Here is a 27486-nt window from a genome sequence, read left to right as displayed (position 1 = left end):
ATGGTCCCCTTATGGCATTTTCATACATGTACATAACACGTTTCTATTGAATGCATGCCCCTGTAACCCTCTCTTGTTCGCTCACACTCCCAGTAACTCCTCTTCCTCTTTCCAGTTGTCCTTCCTCTACTTTCATGTCTTATCCAATGAGATCCACTAGGCTTGTTTACAGCGTGGCAACTGCCCTCTGATTTGGCGCCTGCTCCATGGGAAGGAAAGAATTCATATCTGGTACTATAAATCCAGGCAAAAGCCACAGATGGGGGGGCCATAGGCCTACCACAAACTCTGCCCTTGTTTTTCGACAGACACAATACGATTGTGCCCACAGGTTAGTGCTGCCATCAGCTCTGTTCAGAAAAACCTTCCTGCAGCAGTCCTTAGTGATGCCAGAAACTCAAAATTGGTCAAGAAGTTCAGATAAAATGCATTACAAGTTGCATAATCATCCTCAAGAAAATCATACTATTTTCTATACCCAAAAGGTCAGGGTACAATACTGTCCATTTCTTCAGTCTTTTCCTAAACATAAAATGTCAAATGTTAAAATTATACAAGTCCTAACTATGTATTTTATGATGAGACTTTTGTCCAGTGGGTAAAAATGTAGGGACTTAACTTGGCATGTCTTTGACTTCTAGTAAAATGGAAGCTTTTAAAATTTCAAACAGATAGATTGATGGATCATTAGATAGATGAATAATAGATAATGATGACGGTGATAGATGATAGACTGGTAGATGAGAGAGAGAGAGAGAGAGAGAGAGAGAGGATAACATCTAGCTACCTAGATGATGATGCTTGATTGATAGATAATGATGATGATGATAAAGAAGAAGACAGGTGATAGATAATGATGGTGGATAGATAGATTGATAGATAAATGATAGATAATAGATTAGAGATGGAAGATATATATAGGATAGATAGATAGATAGATAGATAGATAGATAGATAGATAGATAGATAATGATGACGGATGCATAGACCATGCACAGCTATTACCTTACCTGGTGTTTTGAGAGAAGGAAGCAGAAGACAAAGGAGCTTAAGCTCAAAGTCACACATCTTGTATGAAGCAAATGGAAAAGTTTGGTTTTTATCTACTAGATGAAGTGAAATTGTTCTTCAGTTTTTCCAGGTAAGCAAGGAAGCCAATGGGGCAGGGTTCTGTTGAAGCCCAGATTCCAAGGGCATCTAACAACGACGAGCTCCTTTTAGACAATTCAACTTTGCAAAAACACTGTTTGGAGAATTCTTGTGGCAGATAATGTCTCTGGTTTATAATCCCAAGATTGCTTGGGTCCAGATCAAGATTAGAAGATCAATAAGAGCCAGTGTCATGGGACCTCTGGTACACTGGCAGTGTCCTTAGGTCTATGGTCATGGGAGGCTACCTGAGAAGGTGAAGATCACTCATGCGCGTATGGCCTCCTCCATTACTGCTTTGTGAAACCATACTACCATGTCTGCCTTTTGATGGGGGAACTGTGGTCATCAAGACACCCCAAAGAGGATTGCCAGAGAGAGTTGTATTCTAGTTGATACAAAAGACTGAGCAGTCACCTGCTGCTTAACCACGTGTGACAAAGTCAAAGTCTCTTTTCTTTAATCGCTAACTAGATATTCCATGAGTCAGCATTAAAAAGAAAAAAAAAAAAACAATAAGGCATACCAGTTTTCTAGAAGAGGGAGGAGGTACCATCTCATTGGAGAAATTTAATTAAGCCAAATCAGCAAAAGCTTTCTCTGGATAAAGTCTGAAAGACTCAGGAACAAAAGAGAAGTGTTTACATTTATTGCAGAAAAAAAAAATAACTCTAGTGCTTCTCTCTCCTCGGTTTCAGGTTCTTATGACAGGAAAGTGAACGAATCTTCCAGGCCCCGGTGTGGTTCACTGAGGGGAGACGTCCCTCAACTACCAACCCATCTGACATCATTTGTGTTCATGACACAAGATGGCAGGAGAGGGGGGGAGGGAGGGAGAAAGGGAGAGAGAACATACATTAGGGGTTTCCAACTCCTCTCTGAAGAGTATTGCTTGCCCCCACCATTTCTTGGTTAAGACTAAGAAACCAAACTCTTAAATTTGCTTCATACAAGATGTGTGGCTTTGAGCATAAGCTCCTTTATCTTCTCTTTCCTAGTCTCAAAGCACTTCTTAAGGTGACAGCTGTGCATCTCAGTGTACGAGACGCCAGACACAACAACAGTGAGTTCAGGAGTTCACCCACTGCTCTCATACAATGGATTTGCTGTGCTGTCAGCTTGAGCATTGCTCATTAAGATGCCCAAGTGTCTTCTGCAAGGGGGACAGGATGGGTCCCTAAAGACTTTGAGTCAAGCAGTGACTCAAGGGCACCTTCCTCATTAGAGCTCTGTGTCCCCTTCCCTCATACAGGAGGAATTAGTTCAGTGACCAGGTATAGAGGTGGGCTTCTCACTTCAATCCTTGTTCCTCCTTCTCCTCCTCCTGTCAATAGAGAAATTGTGCACACATTTTTCTTTCTTCTTTCTTTCTTTCTTTCTTTCTAAGATTCATTTATTTATTATTATGTATACAGTGCTCTGCCTGCATGTATACCTGCAGGCCAGAATAGGGCATCAGATCACATTATAGCTGATTGTGAGCAGCCATGTGGTTTCTGGGAATTGAACTCAGGATCTCTGTAAGGGCAGTTAGTGCTCTTAACCTCTGAGCCATCTCTCCAGTTCCTTATGCATCGTTGTAAATGTTCTTGGTGCCTAGGTTTGCCCACTGGAAAGAAGAAAGTAAGGCAAACATCCTGTGTGATTCTCACAGCTTCCACAAAACCCCAGGAGTGAAGATCTGAGCTCCCACGTGACAGATAAACTGAGACATCAGTAGTAAGCAACTGGTTCAAGGCCACCCCGGTAGTGGGCAATGCAGGGATCCAAAGTTCCTCTCCACAGAACAGCAAAGGCTGTGAGGCAGACCAGGTCCCTGCTCTCAGATCCCTTCCCCAGAATCCTATCTCCAGTGTGTGTCAGTTTTAGAAACACAGTGGAGCATCCTGGAGCACAGCTACGGCAGACACTTCCAACCCACAGGACACTGGGAATGGGGAAACAGGCAAGCCTGGCACATCACTGAATCCCAGTACACTTCACAGAGTCTTTTTTAAGTGCACGGCTTGGTTTATTATTTATTTTTGCATACCTATGATCAAATTACATATACAATTTTAACCTTTTTTTTTATTACCCCATGCTACATAGGGACTCTTGTTAGCTTCCTTTTAGTAGACTACATATGATGTCATGAAGTTCCATAATACACTCAATCCAGTTTCTTTCGTATTGGGCATCTTTTTTGTTTGTCCTTTGTTTCTTTCTTTTTTTCTTTTCTTCTTTTAACTGTACAGTGAATCTTTTTCTTGATACTTTGCCCTCTTCAGGAATTTTTATTTCCGGTTCTACCCTGGGCACCCAGTGCTCTTCAGTTCCCTCTCTTGAGACTTTTTTTTGGAGCGTTTAGCTCCTGGACAAGAGGTGAGAATGCCATTCAATGTCCATGGTTAATAAAGATCAATCGACCGTCTTTTGAGGGGCTTTTAAAAATCAGTTTAAACCCAAGGAGTGGGGCTCTACTTGTGGGGTTCCATGGATCAAGTAATCTGGATGAGGAGGTTCCCCTGACAACCGACTAGAGAGTAAATTCCGTAATGCTAAAAGGATATAGGGCTCACTTAGTTTTAAGGTGGTGATATGCTAAGAGTCGCTTAAGTGTGGGTAAAAACAGAATGAGAATTCTGGTTAGTGAAGGAAGCCAGTGTGGCCACACTAACCCAGATTTCTCTAACTACACCCAGTAAGGTATTGGCCTTGGGGATGGGATGGGCCCGCCTGTCCGCACCTTCTCACACTAGCCAGGCCTGGTTCCCAGGCCTAATTACTCAGTGATGGCCACAGCACAAGTCCCTAGGGGTGTGACTGTTAAACTGTGCAAGAGATGACCACGCCCACCCGCAAGGTGTACGTAGAAGCCTACGTCAGAGCACTAAATAATCCCGCGGGGAATATCACAGATCCGGTGGGAAAATTCCCCAAACCTGCTCTAAATAACACTGTATGTCCCTTCTTTTGTTTGGGGGCGGGGGGAGTGCGTGCGGAGGTGAGGGAGGGTTTAGGGCCCAAGGCAGAAACGCGTCCCGTCCCTGTATCAAATCCCTTCGCACCCGGCAGATGTGAGTCCCCAAGGAGGTTGGTGTGGAATCGCAATGGGTCCGAAGCTCCTCCGGTGGGAAGCATCCACCCGGAGCCAAGGGGGACACGGCTGCCGCACGTTAGCCGCCCCGCCGGGACGCTCCGCCCTCGGCCTCGCTGGTTGGTCCCGGCGCTGCAGCGAGCGGCGGCGGGAGGAGCCGGGCGCGCCCGCCACGCAAAACCACCGTGCTCGGTCCCCCAGCGGAGGTGTCAACGCTGACAGCGGCCCTTGTGCTAGGTCCCAGCGGCGCTCCGCATCCCGCATCCCGCATCCCGCATCCCTCATCCGCCACGCTCTCGGAGTCCCCGCTAGCCATAGTGCCCACCATGGGGAAGCCCACGAGCTCTGGATTTGACTGGCGCCGCTTCCTGCGGAATCACTGGCTGCTGCTCTCCACCGTGGCCGCCGTGGTGCTAGGTAAGCCGTCGCGCGCGCGGGGGGCGAGGCGCGCGCGCGGGGCCAGGCCGCGTGCGGGGTCGGGTGGGCTTGGCGTGGTGCCTGCTGCCAGCCTTCCCCGGGCCTGGACCCCCCAAGCTCGGGGACAACCTGAACGCTTTGGTTTCGCGTGGGGAACAATGCTTCTAGGGGATCCCCATTCCAGTACTCCTAGAGCAGCTGTCCTTGCTTTCTCAAAAATGATTCGAGAGGCTTGGGAGGTGGACAGGGGTCTTTGGAAAACAAGCAGGGCTTAATTTGATCTTCATCCTTAACTGTTCCCATACACGCAAACACCACCACCACCACCACCACCACCACCATCACCATCACCAGCTGCGTGCCCGACTGAGACTGTATGAATTATAGTTCTCTGTCGGGTTTGAAGAGAGACACTTGGACCAGCGGAGACCCTGGGGATGTTGACGCTTCGGGCAGCGGGAGGGTGGGTATCTTATAGGACATATCTCCAGTTAGATTCAAACCTGATTGAAGAGCCAGCAGTTATGGCTTGCCAGGTGGCGGGGGTGGGGTGGGGGGGAGCGGCAGTTATGGCTTGCCGGCGGGGGGCGGGGCGGCGGGGGGGGGGCACGGGGAACCAGCGTTAAGAGAACTCAGCCTCTTTCTCCTCCTGGGCTATCTGCTCTCCACGTTTTTCTATGAAAAATAATATAAGCCGCTTCTCCTTGTTTTCACACTCGCATGTATTTAAGTGGCCCATGCCTGACATGTGGCTGGGCCGGGACTTGGTGTATGTCTGAGCCATTCACTGCTCAGAGGTTTGAGTCACTTACATTTAGAATCTCATTTTCTGGTCAAGTTGTCTGTGTTATACTTGAGCTAGATAACGCGCTTTAGGTTGGGATTCCAGTGGGTCTTCATACCCCAGGGAAGGGCTACCCAGCCGGTGAGGGCAGGTGCACTTTGAGGGAAAGTGGGTTCCTAGGCAGGCACCACCCTCAATTTGAACACTGCCCATTGCTGCTGCCTCTGCTAGAAAAAGAGGATGGGGCAGCCAGTTCTCCCTGCGGACGGCATCTTGCTCTTGAGTCTGGAAGTACTTGGTATTGCTTGCTCCCCTTCAAGGTCTTCCCCGCCAAACACCAAATGCCTTCAGAAGTTAATGGACTCCTTGCTGGTCATATGGGCTCCTCCAGAACCTTGTGCAAAGGCAAGGCAGGCTCCTAGTAAATAAGTAACATCCTGGAGTTGCCTTAACAGAGGACGTTTGTGGGAGGAAAGGAGTGAAGTAGAACCCGCTGGTGTTCGCTTTCTCCACTGCCTAGTGGGTTGGGGCATTTTGGGGGAAGGTTTGTCCTTTGTCACATTTAAATAACAGTCCTTAATGAGAGTGTGAATGAATTTGAAGACATGACCTTGTTTGTTTTCCCAATGATGAGTACAGGATTTATTTATTTATTTATGAAAGCCTTGGAGTAGTGCTTGTGTTGCCTTCTCAGTTCTGTGTGCCTGCAGCCCGGGGCACTGCAGAGATCCCACCAAGTGTTTCCCACCAGGGGCTGGCGTGAGTGTTGGTGCCCCCACAGTTCACATGCCAGCTCACCAAAGGCTGCCCTGGAAAGGAAGCCTAGCAGTTAGTTACTCATTGGCCTTTGGACCAGTTGCATAAGCAACATCCTCAGGTCAAGAAAGAGCTCCCTCTTATTTTGCAGGCTTGGCCTGCGGTCACAGGTGGACCTCTCTCCTCAGTTTTAGTGTGGGTGAGCCACAGGAAATTGATTCCAGTGTTTTGTTTTAGCTATAAATCCGCCGTTTAAAATTGCAAAGTGCACAGCTGAGGTTGTACCAGTCCCTTGCTCCTCCTGAGGAGCCTGGGATGGACACGGGCATGCTGCCATCTGGTATGAGAAGCCTCAGGCTTAGACTATCGTCAAGGTGTGCAAGCAGGCGTTTGCTGGGCCCCTCCTCTTTGCCACCCGGAGAACTTTTGGTCTGAGTGAAAACCCGCACCTACCTTTGTTCAGTACTCTGGCTAGCCTGTTTTTAATGGCCAAGGAGATGCTTTGAGATAAATGTTTGACAAATCCTTATTTGCAAGATTGAAATTAAGTAGGTGACTGTCTTTGATAATTTCTGTGATTCTGAAAATAATATTTTGGCCTGAGAAGATCATTTTAATGGGTTCATTGTAAATCTTGCAGGCATTCCCTGTACAATAGAATAAGCACGGTGTCTAAGACCAGGAGCCCGGGACTTGAGTCCTGAACCCAACCTTGTGCTGCTATCTAGACACGCTGCTTATTCCCTGCGGCCCTCAGTTCCCTCATCTTAAAAACTAGGAACATGTGTGACCAGAGTTGATTAAGATAATGTGGACATGCCCAGTCTGTGGCTGGCATACAGTAGGCATTCAGTAAATGCTACTTTGGAGAAACTGAATTTAGGAGAAATCTGAAAATAGTAGAAAATTAAGACTTTGTTTTGGAATTGAGTCTTTGTTCTGCCTACTGTCTAAAGTCCGTAGCTGTTCAAGGGCTTTGGTAGCATGCTGCGTCGAGCCCAATGCCAGTCTCTATAGCATTGCTCATCTTTACAAGGAGGGCCAGGAAGAGTTAATGCGTTTGCTTTATACCCTACAAACTAATCATCAACTTGTTTAGCAGGCAGGTAGTCAGTGGAGAGAAGTGTTGTGTTCTTAGTGGGAATCGCATCTGAGCAGAATTCCCATGTGTGAGACTTTGGCCACCAAGATAGGGCAGCTTGTAGTGTTGAGGAGATATTTATGGATTCCACATCCCACTCACTACAGAAAGTATCGCCTCCTGTCAGGCTTTTGTGTAGAGAAATCTACAATGCCCAGCCTGGGGGCTCTCAGAAAAGACCACAGATGCTGCTCATACCATGGAGCTGTAAAACCTGTTCACCGCAAAGCAATTCCTACAGAGCAACTCTGCTAATTCTTCCAAGTTCAGAGTAGCATCCCTATCCAGTCTTGTGTCTTCTGCCCTGGGGTGGCTCTGGCTATGCCTGACAGTGCTCATTTGCACCTGGCCTTTGCTTTGCCTTGTTCCAGTTTCTCATGATTCTTTGATGCTGGCCCTGAAGCCAGAAGCCAGCCATAACTCACACGATTCCAGACCCCAGCTCTTCCTCTACTGGGCTTGGTACAGCAGGATTTAAGAGTGTACCTGCCTGTGGTGTTGGCACACGCCTATAATCCCAGCACATAGGAGGCAGAGGCAGGTGGCTCTCTGTGAGTTAGAGGCCAGCCTGACCTGCATAGACTAAGGCCAGATAGGAACAAGTTGCACAGATACCTGGGCATCCTGACTCCTTGGATGTGTATCAGGGAGGGGTTGCAATGGGGTGGGCTGGAAGGCTGAGAAAGGGACAGGGGGACAGGAGGAGCCAGGTTTGTGTCCAGGCAAGGCGAAAGAGGGCCTCCCCCAGGCAGCCTGCTGTGGAAGAAGAAGGGAATGAAGGCCATCCAGTTAATCCACTATGGCCTGGTGGAATTTGGTCCAAGTGAGAATTGACTGTTTTTAGCAGGACCAAGAGTTTCAGAATTGGGTGTGGTGTGGATAGTCTGAGGTGGAAGAGCCTCCAGGGGCCTTTGAGTGACGCTAAGCAGCTAGCAGTGACCAAGCAGGTTTGGAGCAGGTAGTGAGTAGAGAATTAGGTAGATTGTACTCAGAGAGAGAGAGAGAGAGAGAGAGAGAGAGAGAGAGAGAGAGAGAGAGAGAGAGATATCATATGAACGCTTTGGGGACAGATGAACCCATTTGAACAGGAAGAGAAAAAGGCCCCAGGCTGAGGAATGCAGGGAAGGAATACTAACCAGAAACCAGAAGAGCTGAGAACTAAACACTAGTTGGAGAGGATGCTCAGCAGGGAGTGGAGGAGGGCAGGTCACCTCCTGAGACTTTCTTTCTCTGGAGCCACTAGGGTGTTAACGGGGTGGGAGAAGGTGGTAATTAACGTTAGAGCCAGAGAGCTTTTTCTTGGTTTGTATGGAGTCTGCTTTAATTCCAAAAGAAGCAGTATTAAAAATGGAGATGAGTGAGAGGAGGAGGGAGAGGGAAGGAGGGAGGGAGGGAGGGAGAGAGAGAAAGGGAGGGAGGGAGAGAGAGAGAGAGAGAGAGAGAGAGAGAGAGAGAGAGAGAGAGAGAGAAAGGATGGGAGGGAGGGAGGGAGAGAAGAGAACATGAAAAGAGAATGCCTACGCATTATTCTGGGAAGAGCAAGGCCTAGGAGAACTGGTATATGTTTGGTCTCCTGGATTTGTCCTTTCTGGTGGCAGAGCCTGGCTGGTTCTCACTCCTCCTCAGATTGGTAACCAGCTCACATCATACTGTCGAGGATGCTGTCCATAGGGTCCAGAGACTAGGGACTAGAGCCCATGCTTTTGGAGGCCACAGTTGAAGCCTCCGCTGTGGGTAGCCTCTGCTGTCAAAGTGACCTTGCTAGAAGCAGAGCAGATTATATCATTTGGGGCCTTTAAATAGCCGATAGCTGCTGCTGCCCAAGGGGAGAGAGGTCATCTCTCTAGTGTGGCATCCCAAACCTTCCACTGTCTACAGCCATCTCTCAGCCTCATTCTGCAACAAATAGCTCCTCACACCTTCTTTTGAGTAATGCTCCTTCTGAGAAATACAAAGCCCCCTCCTTCCTGGTTTGCCTTTGATAAGATCTAAGGCTTAGTGGCACTATCAGACACACACTATCATAAGTGCTATGTGGGTTTCAGCACATCCCATCTTTCCAGCAAGAGTATGTCCAGGAACATTGCCCAGGGTCACTGATCCAGGGTAGAGCTGTGATAGCAACCCTGGCCGTTTGGATCTGCTGTCATCCGTTATACTTTTCTACAAAGCCTGTACCTGCCAGGTACTTGTTACCCTGTCTTCTGATTTCTCTGCCTCCCCGTCAACCACAGGCCTCTATGGAGGAGCTTGTACCGCCCCTCTCTGTGCCCACAGCACTGTCTCATTGGTTTGTAGGCTCTGGACATTTGTTGGATTGTTGAGTGATTTATGACCCAGAGTATTGGACCCCCTGACATGGTGCTTATTTGTTAAATGGATAAATGAGCACAAAGTTTAGACCAGGTACCATTTCCTCCGTTAATTCTTTTTGGTCTGTTTCAGCCTCCTCAGATCTACATAAGTAACTCAGTTTAACACTTAACTAGTCTGCTTATACATCAAGATTGCTTATTTTTCTTTCTTAAAACTAGATTATAGACCCCTTGAGGGTACTCCTATAATACTAGACAGTACTCAAAACCAAAAGGAGACCATAAAATAATGCCACTGAGTCTTAAAAATATACATGAAGAAAAAGTGTATCTGATATACTTTTGGGGCCTTTGCCTCATGCCAGGGGGGGAAAGGGTTTATATTGATTAAAAGAGCAAAAAATATTTTATTTACATGTTAATTCATTTATAGATAGTAGATTGTCTGACCTGATGCAGTGCTCTTTGAGAAAGAATTAGAAAATCTGAAATTGATCATTGATGCCTGCCAAGGACTTAAAAAGCTGGGTATAGCAGTTGGTATGTTACACACTTGTCTCTGGGTTAGAAAACCTCTGAGGATCCTTTTAGTTTTAAGAACCTTTAGCTCCCATAGCCATGTAGTCACTCCTTAGTTCATTCCAGAAGCCAGAGGAACTCCTATGTGGGGCTCTAGGGAAGTCCTGGGGAGTATTACAGGAAGATGAAATTACTTTGATGTCCCATCAAGCATTCTGTGATGTAGAGACAATAATACCAGCTGTCTGCCTGTGAGGCTGTTACCAGGGTAATGTTCTATGTCAGTGTCAGATGAGTCCCAACCATAATCACGGGTCTAAGAAATTCATGCATTTGGCTTTGACACATCTCTTGTTTAAAATATTCCTGAAACACAGAATATTCCAACTCACAAAATAAAAATATTATTAGATCTTTCTTTAAAGTGATAGGAATATCTTAGCTCCTGTATTTTCAAAATCATTTATTTCTGTGATATACAATAGATAATTTGATGTAGGGAAAACAAAAAAGTCATATTTTCTTATATATAATAAAGGACTTATACTTTAAAAAAAAAAGGATTTGAGCTATTAGTGAAAACTAGAATTCCCTCAGGCTATGTATTTCTAGAAACTAGAGAAAACAAAATTGCCAGTTTAGGAGTGTGGTATATTTAATCCATAGCTTGCCAAAGATAGAACATTAGCAAAATAATGATTATTACAATGGATTTTGTGCTATTTCCTGGAAGTTTTAAGGTTCGTAGAATATGATTACATTTGTCTCATTGACTTTGTAGATGGTTAAGTAGATATGCATATGATTTCATATGCTAATGCAGAGCTGCTTATGTTATCCTTTCCTGACTATCTAGCATCTGCCCATCTATTCTCAATAACCGCTTAAGTAGGTACCAAGAGGTTTGGTCTAAGTTCACCATATTGAAGAGCTGATACAAGAAAATTGGGCTTTAGATCACAAATTACTTCAATAAAATAGAAGGGGAAAGACACTATCATACCCTTTCTACAAAGCTAGTTCCCTTAGCAAACCAGAAGACACAAGAAAGAAAGACAACCACAAACCAGTTTCCCTGATGAACATAAATACAAATCTGAGCTGGTGGTGGGGAAAACCAAACTCAAGACCATTCCTATTGATGCAGAAAACCCCTTTGACAAACTTCAGCATCCCTTTATAATAAAAACCCTGAAGAAATTAGGAGTAAAGGGAACATCCACCAATACAATAAAGGCTATTACAACAAAGTGGTACCCAGCATTATATTAAATGGGGGAAAGTGGGAGCATTTGCTTTAAAATCTGAAACAGGACAAGGATGCCTATTTTTCTCCACTCATTCCATTTCATATTCTAGAGCAATCAGACAAAAGGTTGGAATAAAGGGTACAGATGCAAAATGAAGAAATCAAATCATCATACTTACAAATGAGGAGATTGTCTACTTACAACAACCTAAATACGCCCAGAAAATGCTTAAAACTAATAAGCACTTTGACCAAAGTAGTATAATACAAAAACCAAGTTTAAACAAACTGGAATAACAATCATAAAAATTAATGTGAAGACACAAAGGACCCCACATAGCCAGGGCAACCAAAACCCTTAACAGAGGGGGCAATGGTAGATGCATCACAATATCTTATTTCATATTATATAAAAAAGCCATAATAATAGACCCAGCATGGTGCTTGTACAAATAGATATATAAATGAATTATATAGAATAGAGGACCCAGAAATAAACCCACACAATTACAGCCACCTAGTTTTTGACAAAGTGTGTATCTTTTCTTCTGTGTATATTTTTGACTTTAATTAATGGTACTGAGAAAACTGGGTTCCCATGTGTAGAAGAACAAAACTATCTCTGTGCAAAAAAAAAAAAAAATCAATTCAAATTGGATCAAAGATCTTAGTGTAAGACCTGAAACTTGAGAGTGCTATAGGAAAACATACATCGAATACTTCAAGATACAGGCTTAGCCAAGGGCTTTCTTCTGGGCAGGAATCCAGTAACAATGAAGGAACCCAAGGAGTGACAAATAGAATTGCAAGAAATTAAAAGGCTTCCCCACAACAAAGACGATACCACCAGCCTACAATATGGTGTGTGTGAAGCTTTGTCAATGTCACATCAAACAGTACTTTAATATCTAGGACATGTAAAGAACTCAGTGGCCAGAGAGATGTCTGAGGACGAGTGCTTGCTACTTTTGCAGAAGACCCTGTTTGGTTCCTAGCACCATGTCAAGCAGCTCACAATTTCCTGTAACTCCATCTGCAGGGTATCTGATGCCCTCTTAAGGCCCATATGGGGACCCATACACGTGCACATAGTCACTCAATACGCTGAATTAAAAATAAAATAGAAGTAATTCTTTTTTTTTAAAAGCTGCAATATTTAGACATCAGAAAGTGACTAATCAATAAATGGGCCAATGGTCTGAACAGACAGTTCTAGAGAGAAGAAATACAAAAGGATGATAAACACTTGAAAAGCATTCAGCATCTTTACCTATCAGGAAAATGCAATTAAGGATTTTTTAAAAATCTCTTGCCCTAGTCATAATGGCTATGATCAACAAAACGAATGAAACAAATGCAAATGATGATGTAGAGAAAGAGGCGCCCTTTTTCATTTCTAATGGGAATATGAACTTGTGCGATCACGATGAAAATACATATGGAGATTCCTCAGAAAGTTAAAAATGGAACTACCCTATGATCCAGATAGGCCATTCATAATATATATATATATATATATATATATATATATATATATATATATATATAGTCTAAGTCAGCACAGCATGGAGAACCCTGCACATCCATGTTTACTGCTACATGGCTAACAAGAGTTAAGAAATAGAATCAGCCTAGACGTTCATTAACAGATGAATGGATGACAAAACTGTAAATCATATATGCACTAGACTTTTATCCTGGCATAAATAAAAATGGAGTTATGGCACTCAAAAAATGGATGAAACTAGAAATCATTAAGTTAAGTAAAATAAGCCAGACCCAGAGAGGGAAATCTTTTTTTCTCTTATATGTGGAACCTAGATTTAAGACTACGTAAGTGTGTGCACATACGTGTGTGTGTGTGTGTGTGTGTGTGTGTGTGTGAAGCTAGAAGCTAGGTTATGCAAAGTGTGTAAGAGATCATCAGAGACATGGCAAGAGAGAGGGCAATGAACTACTTGGGCAATGGCTCAGCCGTTAAAGGCTCGGCTCACAGCCAAAACCATGGGAGAGCTGGAGAACAAACCAGGCAAAGGGAGCAAACAGCTGTGTGGGAGAAGAGTCAAGGCAGGGTGAAAGAGAACACGTGGTGACCTCTACATACAAAGATGCCACAATGAAACTCACTAGCGTGCATGCTAACCTCTTACAGAGAAACTTGAAAGGCGAATGGAGGGGCCCTTAAATGTCTTTGAGTGGAGCTTTCAATTTGAAATGAAGCCAGATCATATGGGATCAGGAAAAAAATCTCTGGAAAGATTCTAATTCTGGAATGCTCCTTGTACCTCAAGCCTAGTAGGTCAAAATCCCCAACAAATCACCTAAGCAAAAATTAGGAAATATATCTTACAAGTGATTTCATATAACAGATTCTGCACATAATGTGTATCCTTTTCAGAATGCTCTAAATGTACATTGCTAGTGGTTGACATATATTAAAATACCTTGTTAAATGCTGTTCAATCCAAACCACAATGGTTTGTTGTTGGTTTTGTTTTGTTTTAACTTAGCACAACTGTAGACTCAAAGTAACCCCCACCTCCTCCTCCAAAAATTTGAGCACTGCCATAATAAATAAAACAAGCTCCATACAAAGACGTGCTATACAGAAAATTCTGCATGTTAATTCAGTGTATGCTGACATCCAAAGAGTAGCTACAATGGCGAAAAGCCTAGGAAGGTGTGAGAAATAGGATTAGGAATCAGCTATGGAGTATGTGTGTGTGTGTGTGTGTGTGTGTGTGTGTGTGTGTAGGAAGGACAACCTTAAGTGTTATCTTTGGAAGCACTGCCCACCTCTTTTGAGACAGGATTTCTCATTAGCCTTGTGTCACCAATTAACCCAGACTGGCTTGCCGGTACCAGAAATCTGCCTGCTCTGTTCCACCTCCCCAACCTCCGTGCTTCTGCTCAAACAGATAAAGTGTCCCGTATTAATTACTTGTGAGAAATTGTGATTACCTTTAACAGAGCTGCGACTGAAAATAGCTGTCCTAGAGAGTAGCAACCTACTGGCTGGGCGCCAGAGGAGCAGTGTTTGCCTGAGGAGCTACAAATCTTCCCAGTGTTGCTGGAGACCTACGGCCACTTCTACTGTGGGGACTCAAGCACTTAGAAGGAATTGTACTCCTTGTAGACGTCATCCAGTGACCTTTTAGCCCCGTTCAGTAGCCCTGTTAAAAGTATCACACGCTTTAAATGGCCTTTTGTACTTTGCATGTTGAAGTGCGTCTAATAGAAGACAGCATCAGAGACAGTTACTATAAACCCACAACTCACTTCAGAGCCCCTAGTTTAGCACAGCCTGTAGCTGTAAAAGGAGTGTGTTCAGTCAGCTTGCTGAGGGAGCAGCCTTAAGTGCAGCAGAGAGTGCTCTGTTGTCATTAGCACACTCAACAGTGACACCTCTGTTGTTGGAAAGGAAGCGTTTCTGTGACTCACGCCTGTCCAGAAAGGCTGCCCCATGGATTCCGAAAGTACCTGACTTCCCATCGCCTCGGCATCCATCCCTCCTTCCAGCCAACACTACTGCACTCCCCAGAGGGGGTGGATCTTTGTCCCAGCTCACAGATGCTTCACGCAACCTGTCCTCAGTGGTTCCTCCTAGCCCACCCTGAGCTGTGTGAACTCCAGGGAGCCATCTCCACTCAGCCTAGCCCTGAAGAATAAGCTCCTCCAACAGCCCTCTGCTTAGCTCCTGGACCCTTCTTACTCCCACAGGCCCCAGGTCCAGAGGCTGGATGATGTTCATCGCGGGGCGGGGCGGGGCGGGGCGCTCTATGCATCTAGGAAGGGTCTTTTTTTTTTTTAGATTTATTTATTTATAAAGTACACAGTGTTCTGCCTGCATGTGAACCAGATCTTATTATAGATGGTTGTGAGCCACCATGTGATTGCTGGGAATTGAACTCAGGACCTTTGGAAGAACAGCCTGTGCTCTTAACCTCTGAGCCATCTCTCCAGCCCAGCAGGAAGAGTTTTGACACCAGCTTCTGATGATCTTGGTCTGCATGTTGGGGACAAAATGGTGGCCTAGGGGAGTGGAGCTAGAAAACCACGACAGAGATGGCCCACAGTATGTTTGTTCTTATAAGTGACTGAAAAAGTCATCTGGGTCCAGCAGTTAGCACGCATTCAGTCAAGGGGAACATCCTCAGGGGACAGAGCTTAGGTGAGTCAAACTATTTTCTACTACTGTGCTACTGCTTGGAAGTTACTTGGTTACTTATAATTCAGCAAAGCTCGAAGCCCAACAACAATGACCCAAGGTACTCTTACCCGAAACGTCCAACTGCAGGAAGCCTGACCTTCCACTAGCCATTTTGCAAGTTTCAGCTAGGATTCCTGGAGTTCTGAGGCTTTTGGAGACGTCTCCTTTGAGAAGCTCCTGCCTGTGGCCGACCAATCAGATGCTAACATTTCCTGGGGATTTCATTTGCCACCAGTGTGGTTAATAAGTTGATGCAGAATCCAATTTGTGATGAGGAAATGGAAACTCTTCAAGTCTTGCATGGTGGAGTAAGAACAGAGGTGGGGTTTGCAGCCAGGACCGTCTGCTTTTAGCACTTACGTTAGCCATTAAGTGAGGTCTCTTCCCGCTTTAGAAACCTCAAAGTGTCTAATTGGTAGTTAAGACAATTATACAGACCTCTTCTTACAGAGGAGCTAAAGGCCCTGACTGTCCTCTTTGCTTTGGCCTGCTCTGTCTCTGGGCTTTTCTTTACCTTGTCCTTTAGTCTGGAGTGTTCCACACTGGCTGGTCCCTTCTCCTTCATAAACTCTCTGTCTTAAGTTATATCTAAGATAAACTTAGCTAGCTAGTGCTTGCTTCCTTGGGGCGGGTTGTACTTCGCAGTGCTGAGATGCAGATGGTTTCGCTACCACTATCCTGCCTATCAACGGTGGCTCTGATTCCTATTTTTATCACACGGACTGTCCAGTCAGACATCACCTCCCTTCTTATATGTGCACCATTACAGCCATTAATTGATACTCACAAATAACCAACATTCACAGCATCGCTCCCTAGCCTTCCCTGCGGCAGATGTAACTAATTGATGACAGCGCCTTTTACTCTGACACTTTAAACTGTGTTCCAGGCAGCCACCGTTAATCAAACAGAATTGGCATATGAGATAAAAGAAAAAAAAATTAAAAGTATAGTCTGTGGTTAGGAAAATCAATTCATTTAGCAGCCAAGCAGGAAAGCAATTTAAATTGAACAATAATGGATTTTACTGGCAAGAGATGCAGAGTCAGAGGCCCGTGGCTTACTGCCTCAGTCTGTTGGTAGCAATACATAGGCAAGTATCACTCCCCTGAGCCTGGGGAAGGTGCTTGTGGAAGGACGCTCCAACATCCTCTGACTTCAGACAACCCGAACGGGGGATGGTGGTCTTAGCACACAGCTGCAGGTGGCTCAGGGTCCCTGTGATGTTAGCAATACTGAGGTCATACAGAAGTTGAAGATCAGCGTCAGAGGCTTTGATTCCTTCACACCCGATTTCCAAATTGCATAGAACTGCTCTCTACTTGTTTTATTCTGTTTTCAGTTGCTGTAGCAAAAAAAAAAAAAAAAAGGTAAAAATATAAAATTTATTTGAGCGAAAAGCTCTGGAACCTGAGAAGCCCAAGTGTACGGGGCCATGAGGTGCATGGCAGCTTATGGTAGAAAAACAGGATAAGTAGGCGTGTCTGAAAGAAATGAAATAGTGGTTCTCAGCCTGTGCATCTCAACCCCTTGGGGTAGGGGGGTGGGGGGAGGGGGCAATGACCTTTTCACAGGAATCACCCGAGACCATCTGCATATCAAATATTTACATTACAATTCATAACAGTAGTTAAATTATAGTTATGAAGTACCAATGAGAATAATTCTGTCCACGGGGGTCACCACAATATAAGGAACTGTATTAAGGGGTTGTGGCATTAGGAAGGTTGAGAGCCACTGAAATAGACTCCGAGTGTAAAAACTTGTTCCTGCAGTAATAAATCAGGCTAAGGAGAGTGAGAACTCACACAGGGAGAAAAGGATTAATCTTCCTGTGTGACCTAATCATTCCTTTTAGGCCCCTCCTCCCAACACTGCCACCATAGCAATGAGTTCCGGAGTTCCATGCAAACCATATCCAGTCCATAGTAATACACACTGTTACGTTTCTCCCCTCCGTCCACTCACTGAGGGGCTAGGAATGTTATCTATGATGAGCAGGTCATCCACATGACATGTCGTCTTGCATCTACTTCACAAGGGACACTTACAAATGTTTTTGATGCATTACAAACCCTTCTATATCTAAGAACAAAACACGCCAGCCCTTAGTGAGTCTGCCCCATTGCTCCTTTATTACCCACTCACGTGAATGAGTTTTAGAGAGCAGTGCAGGGCGCTGGTACCTAAACCTCAGGTCTAGTTCTTTAGGTCTGAGTTTGAAGGTTCCCGTATTCATGCCTGATTACTAACAGCTCTGCAGCCCTGTGTCAAGCGCTCAGCCTGGTCCTGAGCTATCTCCAGCACCGATCCAAGGATTCTGGGGCCATGGCGGATGGTGGAGCTCAGTAGTAAAGAGCATTGTCATCAATTAGTACTGTCTGCTACAGAGTGGGATGAGGAGTCATGGTGTTAAAGTAAGAATCTATGTCAGCACGTCTCTCTCTCTCTCTCTCTCTCTCTCTCTCTCTCTCTCTCTCTCTCTCTCTCTCTCTCACACACACACACACACACACACACACACACACACACACACACACAAGATGAAATCAGACAGAACCAGCCTGGTCTCAGGAGACTTTTCAAAAGTAGCTGCTCCTACTGCACCTTAGAATGCATTTATCTCTAAGTTCCCCTCTTCCCAGAATCCTGCCTCTTGTCCTCTCTTGTCCTCTCTTGCTGTCTCAGTCTGGAGATAGTCTCTATGACGGGGGATAAATTTGCCTGTCCGTGCTCTGTGTTACAGATCACCTTGAACAGACTATTGAAGAACTAGTCATTAAAGCAGTGCTTCTCAACCTGTGGGTTTTGACCCCCTCCTCCAGAGCTTGCGCGGCCGAAATCCTGCATATCAGACACTTACATTACATATGGTTATGCATGTAATTCATACAGCAGCACACAGTAGAAAAAATAGAGATTCATACAGTAGAACAATTAAAGTTATAAAGTAGCAACAAAATAAACGGCCGGGGCCAAACCCTAACATGAGGAGCTGTATTAAAGGGTCGCAGCGTTGGGAAGGGTGAGGACCACGGCATGGAAGACTCTGTAAATCAGTTTGTTTTGTTTTCTTTGTTTGGCATAAGTTATTGTCTGCCAGGAGATGTAGCAGGCTGGATTCCTTTCTATTTTAGGTTTGTTTGGTCTTGTTTGTTTGTTTGTTTGTTTGTTTGTTTTTAAAGAGGGGATGCTTGTTTTTATGATGGGGTCTCACTATGTATCCTTGACTGTCCTGGAACTCCGTGTAGTCCAGGCTGGCTTTGAACTCACAGAAACCCACCTGCTTCTGCCTCACAGTGCTGCGATTAAAGGTGTGCACCACCACACCCAGAGAATTCCCTAGATTTCACTAGACTGCAGAGATTCTGAGTTCTTTGGAGTGATGGAGTTTGGGCAGTGCCAGTTCAGGAACTACAGAACCTGAAAAACAGTTCCACGTCGCCTCTGGGACATTGCTGCTTTTATTAAACATTAATATTTTCTAGTAATCCCCATTCACTTGTTATTACATTGGTGGGAGTGGTCATGATTGTTAGGTCTGGCTGTTCTTTTTAACCTCTTAAGTCAGTGGCCACATCTAGAACTCTGGATTCCTTAGTCACTGCTCATCCCTGGCTCTTACTGTCACCTGGGTCCTGCTCAGGGCCCTGTGAGCTAAGGAAAAGGGTTGACAGGTCATCATTTAAACTGGTCTGTCTGTGCTATTCCTCCAGTGAAGATTACAGCATATTTGCAGATAGATTCCTCAGCTAGCCTTTCCACATGGGGTGGATGCCTTCCTCTTGATTTTAGGGGATACTACAAATGCTTGAAGTACATTTAATTCACTTGAAAGTACAAGTGAATGTTTTTGGGCTCCTTGTAGGAGTACGGGTATACAGTTGTTCAGCTGGCTGCTCAGATCATAATCTTGGAGAACAGATTCAAGGTGACCCAAGGTTTGTAAGCAGAGGCGAGAGCACGCTGAGAAAAGTTAGGGAGCCCCAGATACCTAGACATAGACTTTTGAGTTTAAAGTCCATCCGAGTGCAGAATCCCAGCATTGTGGCAGTTCCAGAGAGTCAAGCTAATGGTCACTTCCTTTCCTTGAAGCTAATCTGATCTCAGATTGCTCCTGAGTAAACTCTCCAGTTGGAGACGGTGTTGGGTTTTATTTACAGACAAGAGAGCCTTCTTAAGATTGTGTAATGAGTCAAGGTGCTTTTACAGAAGTTGTGAAATGAGCTGCTGTAAAGGCCTGACCGAGGAGCTCCTGTTACACTTGAGGAAAAGCTGTGCCCTTCAAGCGGAGGACTCCGGAGCCTCCTGAAGCCACAAAATCGTCATTTGAGACTAAATGTTCACTGACTAGAGAAGAGAATGAAATATGGCCACAGGGTAGACGAAGGAAGGTATCTTATCAGCACACGAGCAACACACTGATAGACTTTCCCTTGAGACGAGCGAAACAGGCCACTCTAAGAAGAGAGTGCATTAGAACCTGTGGTCCAGGTCATAGATCAACCTTCCAGAAATTGACCTAGCTATGCATGTCGCACTGACACGCTTGCTCAGGGGAAAGAGAGCCACCACTAGCCAGGCCTCTGAACCAGTGGGGTACTTGCTCCAGAGGCTGGATTCCTGCTAGTAGACTTTTTCCAGCCAGTTCTCATTTCACTTGAATACAGGAGACTCTCCAGGGCTCCCAGAAGCCTGGGAGAAAGTGGGCCCTGAACTTCATGCTCCTAGCACCTTAGTCATAGACAAGGGCGAGCCTGTCCATGTGTCAGGATGACTGTGCAGGCCACATTTAAGATGCATCTGTGTGTGACAATCATGGGGAAATGGTAGAATTTATACCCATGTCTCTTTCTGTATCCTAGGTTTCTTCTAATGGCCTCTTCCCGAATATTCCCTTTTGCCCATCATGATCAGGTTTGATCATGGACAAGGTAGATGAAGAAGTGGCTGCCTGGTACCCGCACTAAGTAGCAATGATATAATTATAATAAATTACTGTGTCAGAGACCTACAGTGTGTGAAGCTCAGTGCTGGGCGGTGGAGTACAGGGCTGGCCACACTGTTTGGGATAGAGAGACAGAGACACCCAGAGTACATAACCAGTACAAATAAGACTAATTGAAACTTTGCAGCTCAGAGACAGGTCTGGAACAGGTTTCGTGGAGAAGGAGGCTCTTTAAGTAGGAATGGGAAGATATCTTTAGGCAACAATAGGACAAAGGTTTTCCAAAGAGAAGCATCTTTGTCAACAAGGGTGTGGAAGCAGGACACTGCAGAGCATCTTTAAGAAACTGCACGGAGCCGGGCTGTGTTGGCGCACGCCTTTTATCCCAACATTCGGGAGGCCGAGTCAGGTGGAGCTCTGTGAGTTCGAGGCCAGTCTGGTCTACAGAGCAAGCTCCAGGACAGCGAGGGCTACACAGAGAAACCCTGTCTCAAAAAACCAAAAGAAGAAAAAGTAGTAGTAGGAGGAGGAGGAGGAAGAGGAGGAGGAGGAGGAGGAGAAAATGGCATGGAGTTTGTGTTGACTGGAAATGTGGAGAATGAGATTGGGACGATCAAGTGGGCAGCATCAGTTAGGAACCTGCCAAGAAACTGATGGCATATTTACTCTGACACCTTCCACCAAACAACATCCCAGACTGCCTGCACCAATTTACATTCCCACCAACAGAGAATAAGGATTTGTTTTCTGTCTTGGGTTTCACTGGGGCATGTTTCTATATGGGTGTTGTTTTACTTTCTGTTTTCCTGTTGAAACTTTTCCCATTTTCCTGACTTGGATGAAAGTGAAGAGTCTCAATGTAGTTTCAATTTGCATTTTTCCTATAGCTAAAGACGTTGTACACTTTTTCATATATTAGTCATGTGTATTTCTTTTGAGAACTATCTATTCAATTCATTAGCCCACTTATTATTGATTGAATTGTTTTGGCTCCTTGACATCTAATTGTTTTGAGTTCTAGGTATTAATCCCCTGTCAGGTTAAAACGTCATCCTATTCTTTACTCTCTGCCTTTACTGTGGAAAATGTTTCTTTTTGTTGTGCAGAAGCTTTTTTTTTAACTTCGTGTAAGATTGTCAACTCTTGTTATTATTTCTTAGCTATTAGAATTCTTTCTAGAAAATTCTTCCCTGAACCATGTCTTGAAGAGCTCCCCTTACATTTTCCTCTAACAGTTCCAAAGTTTCAGGTCTTACATTGGCAGCTTTGATCCATTTTGAGTTTATTTTTGTACATGGCGCAAGGTAGATGTCTACCTTTTAGTGGCTTTCCAGCTTCCCCAGCACTAGTTATTCAGGAAGCTTTCTTTTCTCTAACATTTTTTTTTTTTGAAATCTTTGTCAAGAATCACATGGATGCAACTGTGTAGGTTTAATTCTCAGTCCACAATACCATTGGTCTACAGATCTGGTTTTGAGCCAGTGCCGTGCCAGCCATGTCACTATGGCTCTGTAGTATAATTTGGAGTCAGGCATCGTGATACCTCCAGCGTTGCTCTGTTTGCCTTTCATGCTTTAGCCTTTCATGGTCTTTTATACTTACACAGGAATCTTAAGATTCTTTTGTTCTATTTATGTGAAGAATGACATTGGGATTTTTATAGGGATTGCATTGAATCTGTACATCATTCAGTTATATAGACATTTTTATGATATTAAATGTGCCAACTCATAACATGGGGGTTCTTTCTATTTTTAGTGTCTTCTTTGATTTATTTGTTCAGTGTTTTAGTTTTTACCATAGAGGTTTTTCACCTCGGTTAAGTTTATTCCTAGCTTTTTGTTTGTTTGTTTGTTTGTTTGTTCATTTTGAGACAGGGTCTTGCTATATAGCTCTGGCTGTCCTGGCTCACCATGCAGACCTGGCCTGAAATTCAGAGATCTTGTCTGTCTCCAGTATGCTGAGATTAAAGGCATGTGCCCCTATGCCTGGCATCCTAGGCTTTTAGAGCAATTGTAAATAAAATTTCTTTCCTAATTCAATTTTCAGGGAGTTTGTTATTGGTGGATAAGAAAACTGGGAGCTCTAATATTAAATAGCCAAAACCACAGACACTGAATGGTAATGTCAACAAACGTCCTTTCTTTCATCTGCTGTGTACCTAGACTATTGCCTGGCAATGATTAGTACACACTCATAAGTTAAATTCTACTGAATTCTTAATGTCAGAAAAGCCGTTGGAGTTACTGTTTAGCTATTTTAACCACTGTTTAGCTATTTTAACCACATCTTAGTCTGATTTCCAGAGGTGAGGTGATTAGTAAATAAAGCTTCATTCTGTTTATTGTTCTGGGGGTTGAACATTCCAAGGTTTAGAAGCTGCTTCCACAAGGCTGTTCTTGCTTGTTGGAAATTTCTACAGAATCTCAAGGTGGCAATGGCATTATATGGCAAGAGGGATGCTCACAAAAGGCAGACCCAAACTAGTGTCTGTGTAGATCCATTCTCAAGATTAACCCCTTAATCCATGAATGAATTAGCTATTGAATCCTGGCTTCTAATGGCTTAATGGCTTCTTAGGGCCTATCTCTTTAATTCCTCAGAATGTGAATTAAAGGTGCGAGAGTCTGGGTGGGATGTTAAAACTGTGGTAACGTGTAGTTTGAACTTGACTAAATTTAGCAGAAGCCATATCAAAGTTTAAGAGAGCATATCATAAGACATTCAGGCTGTAATAATAAATATGTCATAACCTGAGTAACATATAAACAAATTTGCCCCTCATAGTTCTAGAAGTAGATTTGGTGTCTGGTGATGGACTCATTTCCTGGTCCATGGATGGCACCTCCTTTTGTGTTCTCTTATGGTAGAAGATGCAAGACAGCTCTCTAGGGCCTTCCTCACTGATCCCATTCATCAGTGTCCGCTCTAATGACCTGACCACCTTCCAAAGGTTTCACCTGTTACACAGTAGCATGGATGATTAGCTTTTCAGCACATCAAATTTACAGGAACAAAAACATTTAGATCATATCAGAGGAGGAGGAAAAGTAAGCAATGACTACAATGGAAGTTTAACTCTGAAAAAATTCCATACATTAAAAAATACTATAGCACTAATATGTCTTTGGTGGGAACTTTGAATACTTTCCCCTTAGGAGTACGAATAATAAGACAAAGATATACAGTCGCACATCTATTCAGCATCACAGTAGAAGCTTTAGACAATGTAATAGGGCAGGAAAAAGAAATGCAAGGCTTAGACAGACCAACACACACCCGGGGGGTGGGGTGTGCAGAGACACAAGGACAGACAGAGACAGGCATGAAGGTGGTCCTTACTCATAGATGGCAACATTTTCTGTGTAGGAAATCTCAAGAAATTATAAAGTAACCCTTATTAGCAAGCTTTCTGGTTGTGAAGACACCATACAAAATTTTTATTTCTATATTATAGTAATGTACAACTGGAAACAGGCAATTTTTGATATGTAGATTAGCTCCCAAAAGCAAGATACTGGACACACTGCTGACTCTAGAAAATTCTGCATGTTACAAACACCATGCAGTTAATATCCTATCTTTTATGGAATCAGGGGCGCTAGGTTGAACAGTACAAAACAGGGATGAAAGAAGTCAAGAGCCTGTGAGTAAAAGAAGTCTCACACCTGTTCATGGACTGGGTGACTCAAAACAATAGAGGTGTCAGCTCTCCCACAGCTGACTTATAGGTTTAATACAATTTCCATCAAAACATCACCAGGGCTTTTCTCAGGTAGATCAGATAAACTGGTCCTAAAGTGTACGCCGAAGTCAAAGGAATGAGACCTAAATTACTTTCAGAAAATAAGAAGAAAATCAGGGGAATCACACTGTTACTCTCACATGGTTAGTTAAACTGGGACAATGAGAGGCCAGACACAGATCAACGAAGCAGGAATGTGATTCCAGAAATAAACTCCCAAAAATGTGCTCAGCTGATCCCGGACAAAGGCGTATTCAAAGAAGAAAGGATATTCTTTTCAATGGGCAATATTAGAATAGCTGGACATTACAGGTCAAAAAAATAAAAACCCTTGACTCAAGTGTGAGTTCCTGGAGCAATGGGAAGGTTCTGCTATTACATGGGCACTGTCTCTGTGGCAGCCATATACAGGGCTTGCTTAAAGTCTGGTGAAAGAGACTTTGGCCCTTTCCAACTCCAGATACCTGCTAATGCTGTGTGTGTGTGTGTGTGTGTGTGTGTGTGTGTGTGTGTCTGTGTGTGTCTGTGTGTGTCTGTGTGTGTCTGTGTGTGTGTGTCTGTGTGTGTGTGTCTGTGTGTGTGTGTGTCTGTGTGAGTGTGTGTGTTTTCTGTCAGATGGGGAAAGTGTTGGGGACTGTTGGGGAATCATTCTGATTCCATTATCACTTCTAGCATGGGTTTCTACTTTCCCTAAAGAAAAGGACACATGTGACAGGGGAGACAGAGAAGAGGAGGTTTCTGACTTCCTTCATGTCTTAGCAACATCTAGTGCTCAACCCGTCTCAGTGTCAGGTGTCATTCCTCCCTGCCCTGTGACATGAGGAAGATATGAGGAGGCTGCCATTTACCTTCTGCCTAAAGCTAGGAAATACAAGTTTAATACAATTTGGGCCCAGTTGTACATCTACCTTATGCCATGTTTGCCCACTTTCTTGTCTGCCTTGGGTCTTCAGCATCTTTTTCCAGGTCTCTAAGCCTGGTCCTTGCATGCATGTTTGTAAGTCTAAAGACCATCATGGGCCAAGCTGAAATAAACAGAAGTTGAGTTTCTTCCTGCTCTCAATGGAAAATTTTGTTCTGCCATCCACCAAGAATATGTGTTTAGGCCTCAAAATTTACACCCAAAATATCTCTCTAATTTGAATGGTTTTCTGGGAAGTGGGGATAAAAGATCTGTATGTTCTAAGCTATGAATAGTGGGCAATATTGCCTTAGACTGCAAAGTGCTTCTCGGGTGCATTTTCTCCTTCAGTTTTCTTCTTTCCTAAATTATTTGATGAGTCTTTCAGATGAAAGCACCCAAAAGCAAAAATATTAATGACAAAGCTAAGTGGTAGAAGTGGGATTAGAACCCAGATTCTTGAGTTCTCTTCCCATTATCTGATTGTTTTTATATTTGTATGAGGGACTTCAGTGTTTTGGAAGCATTGCTCTGTCCACCTTTGCTGTTATTATTGTTGCCTTCTCTCACTATGAAATCTTAACAAACACTGCTTGAGCCCTCCCCCGGACCAGCTCAGCCTTGCCTTCATTATCTCACTGAGCGCTCACGATAGCCAGGCGGGGAGGCCAGGGTAAGGATGCTATAGCTCACTGAGGTTAAATAGCTTACAGTCACACTACTAGAAACTGAAAGAGAGGACTGAATAACTCCTGGAAGTTCCTTGCAAGAAACCAGGGAAGCTGAAAAGACTTGGTAGTCCTGGCTGTTCTTAACAGATATCCAGGTTTACTTCCTAGTACCTACATGACAGCTCACAGCTCCAATTCTAGAGGATCCAACACTCTCTTGTGGCTTCTGTGGGCACCAGGTGTACATCCATGCATGCAGGGAAAATACCCATGCACATGAAATACAATAAATCAGACCCACTGCAGCTGTAAACCATGTGAGGACCGACCTTTTAGCTGTCACAAAGTGTAGCAAAAATGGTTACAAGAAACAGGCACATAAGTCACTCTTTCATTATGACAGATATTTTTTTAGATCATTTGTTTTTCTTTTCTTCCAGTGCTTTGCAGCTCACATTCTTCTTACAAGAATCCTGGATTTCTATTGGCTGACTTGATTCACTTTTTATACTCTGTAAGTGAAAATGAGTCTTAAACACCACCCTTGCAGGTTATGAACTACAGTCTGCAATCACAACTCTTCTTAAACGAACGAGTCTCCTTTAAGCTGTTAATAAACATGTCTGGCTTCAAACTATCATTTCCAGATGGTGAGACTTTCAGATCTGATAAGCTCTCATACATCCTACCAAGTGGAACAAATGCCACAGCTTTGGCATTCATTGTGCCATTAATATGATGATGAAAAGAATAAACAAGTCTCCTTATGTTGCTGCCTCTACTCCCACCTCAGGAGAAGCCATCGAATCATTAAGCAATCAGAATGTGAGTGGATCACACTCAGTACCTGCTTTCCTTTTTCCCATTTTAATCAATTTGCTTCATTTGCGTGTGTGTGTGTGTGTGTGTGTGTATGTGTGTGTGTGTACATTGAATGTGTGTGTATCATTTTTAACTGAATGTAACTCACATAAATTACCACCTATGTATACAATTCAATGGTTTTTTTTTAATGTATGTACTTTATTTAGCACAGCCACCACCATTATTTCTAGTCGTGTTCTCAAAAGAAAACCTGTTCCTGCTGTCGGTACTAGCCCTGTCTGTCTCTGCGTCTGAGGTTTGTCTATTGTTGGACATTTTACATTGACAAAGTCACGCAGCAATAGCGTTGTGTGTTTGCCTTCTTTCTTTATGTAAGGTTTTCAGGGTTCAGCCAGGCTGGAGTGTATGGCAGCTAGAGCTTTATAGCTCTCCCCCAGGTTCCCCCCTCCCTTTTTTTTTTTTTTTCCTGAAACAGGGTTTCTCTGTGTAGCCTTGGCTGTCCTGGAACTCACTCTGTAGACCAGGCTGGCCTCGAACTCTCAGAGATCTGCCTGCCTCTACTTCCTGAGTGCTGGGATTAAAGGTGTGCGCCACCACCGCCACCCAGCCTCTCTATAGCATTCCCCTGTGGAGCTGCGCCTAACTCGGTTTAGAAGTTGATGGATACTCCAATTGCTTTCACATTTCAGTCACTATTACTACTATTACTGTGAGCATTTCCTGTGGGATTCTGTGTGGCAGTGTGCCCTCTGTTTTCTGCGGTATACGCTGTATACT

The 27486-nt window shown here is 44.1% G+C and overlaps 1 protein-coding gene across 1 annotated transcript in view; it reads left to right on the top strand.

Moving 5' to 3' along the window:
• Nucleotides 1–4402: 4402 nt before the first annotated feature.
• Nucleotides 4403–27486, top strand: part of SLC1A1 (solute carrier family 1 member 1) — a 72625-nt gene continuing 49541 nt past the window's right edge. The window contains exon 1 of the mRNA XM_084766573.1: nucleotides 4403–4645. Within this exon, the coding sequence (XP_084622699.1) occupies nucleotides 4555–4645 (91 nt within the window). The 5' untranslated portion in view covers nucleotides 4403–4554. The remainder of the gene's footprint in view (nucleotides 4646–27486) is intronic.

This window comes from Acomys minous (assembly GCF_964271855.1).
Source record: "Acomys minous genome assembly, chromosome: 2".
Lineage (NCBI taxonomy): Eukaryota > Metazoa > Chordata > Mammalia > Rodentia > Muridae > Acomys > Acomys minous.
The sequence above is the reverse complement of the archived record's forward strand: the minus strand, read 5'-3'. Positions and strand labels throughout refer to the sequence as shown.